The 4168-nt window shown below is 49.0% G+C and overlaps 1 protein-coding gene across 1 annotated transcript; it reads right to left on the reverse strand.

Moving 5' to 3' along the window:
• Nucleotides 1–3397: 3397 nt before the first annotated feature.
• LOC133775243 (large ribosomal subunit protein eL42-like) lies at nucleotides 3398–3793 on the reverse strand. The gene has a single exon (XM_062213440.1). The coding sequence runs from the start codon at nucleotides 3769–3771 to the stop codon at nucleotides 3451–3453; it is 321 nt and encodes a 106-aa protein (XP_062069424.1). The 5' UTR covers nucleotides 3772–3793; the 3' UTR covers nucleotides 3398–3450.
• Between the last annotated feature and the right edge of the window lie 375 nt (nucleotides 3794–4168).

The raw sequence follows: 4168 nt of genomic DNA on the forward strand, positions 1-4168 counted from the left end.
CTCCCAGGCACACACTGGCCCCAGTACTTGAGCCAGCACCCGCTGTCTCCCAGGCACACACTGGCCCCAGTACTTGAGCCAGCACCCGCTGTCTCCCAGGCACACACTGACCCCAGTACTTGAGCCAGCACCCGCTGTCTCCCAGGCACACATTGGCAGGAGACTGGACTAAGAAGCAGAGCTGACTGGCACCCACGCCCTCCAGCAGGGCATGTGGGCCTCCCAAGTAGTGTCTCTACCACTGCACCAGACCTCAAGTCTGGTTTTAAATGCTCACGTGGTTAGTTCCATTTGGGTAGAGGAAGGGTGACTGTAAGAGTCCAGGAATAAATCTTTAAAAAAAAAAAAAAAAAAAGCCTGGGGCAGGCGCTGTGGCATAACAGGTTAAGCTGCCACCTGCAGTGCCAGCATCCATATGGGCACTGATTCAAGACCCAGCTGCTCCACTTCCGATCCAGCTCTCTGCTATGGCCTGGGAAAGCAGTAGAAGATGGCCCAAGTCCTTGGGCCCCTGCACCCGCGTGGGAGACCCAGAAGAAGCTTCTGGCTTCTGGATTCTGGCTTCGGATCAGCCCAGCTCCAGCCATTGTGGCCAACTAGGGAGTGAAGCAGCCGAAGGAAGATCTCTCTCTGTCTCTCCTTCTCTCACTGTGTAACTCTGACTTTGAAATACATAAATAAATCTTTTTTTTTAAAGCCTACAGTAAAGACATTTTAAAAAAAGAGTCTGGGAGATACATTGATCAATCTCTCTTTTTTCTAAAGATTTATTTATGTATTCGAAAGGCAGAGTTACAGAGAGGCAGAGGCAAAGAGAAAGAGAGAGAGAGAGGTCTTCCATCAGCTGGTTCATTCCCCAGATGGCCGCAATGGTCGGTGCTGTGCGGATCCGAAGCCAGGAGCCAGGAGCTTCTTCCAGGTCTCCCACGTGGGTGCAGGAGCCCAAGCACTTGGGACATCTTCCGCGGCTTTCTCAGGTGCATTAGCAGGGATCTGGATCGAAAGTGGAGCAGCGGGGTCTCGAACCAGTGCCCATATGGGATAACAGCGTTGCAGGCGGGAGGTTTTACCCGCTATGCCACAGCACCAGCCCCAGAGAGAAACCTCCAGAGGCAGACAAGGCTTATACCAATCTTGTGCTGCGGGGTGGGAGTAGGGGGGTGTCTCCAACCCAGGCTGGGCAAGGACCAGGCATGGGTGCACTGGGACTTCCTCAACCCCCAGCCTTTCTTCCTCCCTATGTTTGGGGGCCAGATCAGGATGCATGGTGGAGCACCAGCGAGCAGTTCACGGGTGTGCTCACAGGTGATGCCGTAGGCCCTCACGGCAGGTAAACACGTCCTCGAGAAACAGCTCTGGGCTTCGGTGGAGCCTGAACACCCAGCCATGAGACGCCAAGACACGGAGCAGCCTGAGCCGCCCTGAGGTGACTCAGGTGTCGGCTCACCCCATTTGCCGCCAGGGCACTCCTGCCAGTCATCAAAAGGCATGGGTGTGGGCTACAAAGGGCCGTGCCCCAACAGGTCCTGGGAGACGGTTGTTTCAAGGGCAGATGCCCGATCATGGCCCGACTGTCCTTGCTTTGCGGGTCCCCGCCCCCCACATTCAGTTTCCTGGGGGGAAAACATTTTGAGTGTGGCTTACAAAGGGACTTCCTGATTCACTGGGTAGGGGGCTGAGGAGGCAGGGTGCATGGGCAGGAAGATAGACCCCTGGTCTGAATTAGCGTTGGTCTTCTTTGCCTGTTGTACTTGGATTTTCAGAACACTACTTGTCACAGTGCTCCCCAGTAATATTCTAACCTGGAAAATGAATTCATACCACCACCACCCACAAAAGCCATTGGGAAGAGCCACTGGTCCTGTCACGCGCAGTCACAGGAGAGAAGTTTGCACAGGCAGAAGCATGGGGCGTGGAAGGCACTGCAGGTCGGTGGGGAGGGCAGCTCTGTGGGGCTCAGGAGCAGCGTGAGCTTTCTTCTTGGGGTACCGGGGTGCTGACGGGCGAGGGTGACGGAAACCAGGCCACATCCGGGTGCCAGCGACATGCTGAAGAGAGTACTCGTGACCGCCTCACTTCCACCACCCTTGCTGCTCTTCCCTCCTTCCATTTCATTAGTGTTGGCTTTCTTTTTCCTTTCTTTTTAAAAGATTTATTTATTTATTTGAAAGGCAGAATGACAGAGAGGAAAGAGGCAGAGAGAGAGAGGGAGAGCCAGCGAGAGAGAACAAGCTTCCATCTACTTGTTCATTCCCCAAATGGCCAAAACAGCCAGAGCTGGGCCAGACTGAAGCCAGAAACCAGAGCTTCTTCCAGGTCTCCATGTGGGTGCAGGGGGCCCAAGCACTTAGGCTATCCTCTGCTGCTTTCCCAGGCCATAGCAGAGAGCTGGATGGGAAGGGGAGCAGTGGGACTTGAACCTGTGCCCATACGGGATGCTGGCATCACAGGTAGCAGCTTATCCTCCTATGCCACAATGCCCCTGAATTTTTTTTAACAGAATATAGTCTTCATATTTTGGTGAATATCTTGTGTGCACTGGCAGGAGGCATAATGTTCTTAAAAAAACTGAGATCAGGTTGCTTACCATTGTTCAAGCATTCTGTGGAATTACTCATACTTTTTTACTGAAACATTTATTATTGATAAATGAATGTTGAAATCTTTGTGGATTTCTCTATTTCTCCTGTGAGGTCTCAGATTTTGATTCAGTATTTTGAAGGTCTGCCGTTAGTTCCATGAATATCCAGAATTGTTTGTATCTACTCAATGGACTGATCCTTTCATCATTTTTAAATATTCCCTTTGATTCCTGGCAATATTCCCTGTTAGGAAGTCTACCTTGCTTAATAGTAATATAGCTAGTCCATTACTCTTAAATTTTTTTCTTTATTTGAGAGACAGAGGCAGAGAGACAGAGACAGATAGACATAGCGCCCATCCACTGGTTCACTCTCCAAATGCCAGCAATGGCCAGGGTGCTGAAGCCAAGAATGAAATCCAGGTCTCTCACATGAGTGACAGGAACCCTGCCCCCCAGGGCCTGCTTTGTGAAGAAGCTAAAATCAGGAGCTAGAGGTGGGTGCTGAACTCAGGGCTCTGATCTGGGGTGTGGGTGTCCTAACAGGCATCTTGAATCATAGGCCACGCACCTGCCCGGATCTCTGCCTTTCAGTGGGACATTTAGACCATTTACGTTTAATCTAATCAGCAAGCTGCTTGAAGTTAAGGTATCATCTTCTCTAGTGTTCTGTTTATCTCATGTATCCTTTGCTGCTTTTTTTCCCTTCTTTTCCTGCTTTCCTCTACATTATTTTCTTTTTCTTTTTTTTAATTTCCAAGAGGAGTTTTATTGATGGCTCTGGTTCATTCCCTTCCAAAAGACCAAATGAAGTGAACAGTGGTAACCTTTAGATTTTATTGTCTTCATAACAAAACAGAAGATGAAGATTAGAACTGGATCACTTGCCCCTTTCTCTTCTTATCTCCTCCCAATTCAAAGTGTTTACATCTCTTACTAGCCAACATTCTCTTGGATCTGCAGTTGGGCTCCACACACTCAAGCCTCAGCACAATCTTCTTTGCAGTTTTAGCCTTTTTCCGGAAAATCGGCTTGGTCTGTCCCCCATAGCCATTCTGCTTCCTATCATAACGCCGCTTTCCCTGGGCATACAGAGAGTCTTTGCCCTTCTTATACTGTGTCACCTTGTGGGGCTGGTGCTTGCCACACTTCTTACAGAAGGTCTGGCGGGTTTTCGGAGCGTTCACCATGTTGCCGGAGCGCTATTGGCTCGGAAAGCTCCTCTGCATTATTTTCATGACTCTACTTGATTTCCACCATGGGCCTATGTGGCTGTACCAAGTTTTATTGTTATTGTTGTTTTCAGTGGTTGCTTGGTCTAAAGTTTACGATACACATCTCTAGCTTACTGCAGTCTATTGTCAAATAATATTGTGCAACTGCATGTATACTGTAAAGCTTTATGACAGTTATTCTTATTTTCCTAGACATCTTCTCATTATCCATTTTACTTCTATACTTTTTTTGTTTATTAAAAGATTTATTATTTGGAAGGTAGAGCGAAACAGAAAAGAGGGGGGAGAGAAAAAGATAGACAGACAGAGACACACATGGAGACAGAGCAAGAGAGAGATGTCGCATCCGTTG

This window comes from Lepus europaeus, chromosome 16 (assembly GCF_033115175.1).
Source record: "Lepus europaeus isolate LE1 chromosome 16, mLepTim1.pri, whole genome shotgun sequence".
Classification (NCBI taxonomy): Eukaryota; Metazoa; Chordata; class Mammalia; order Lagomorpha; family Leporidae; genus Lepus; species Lepus europaeus.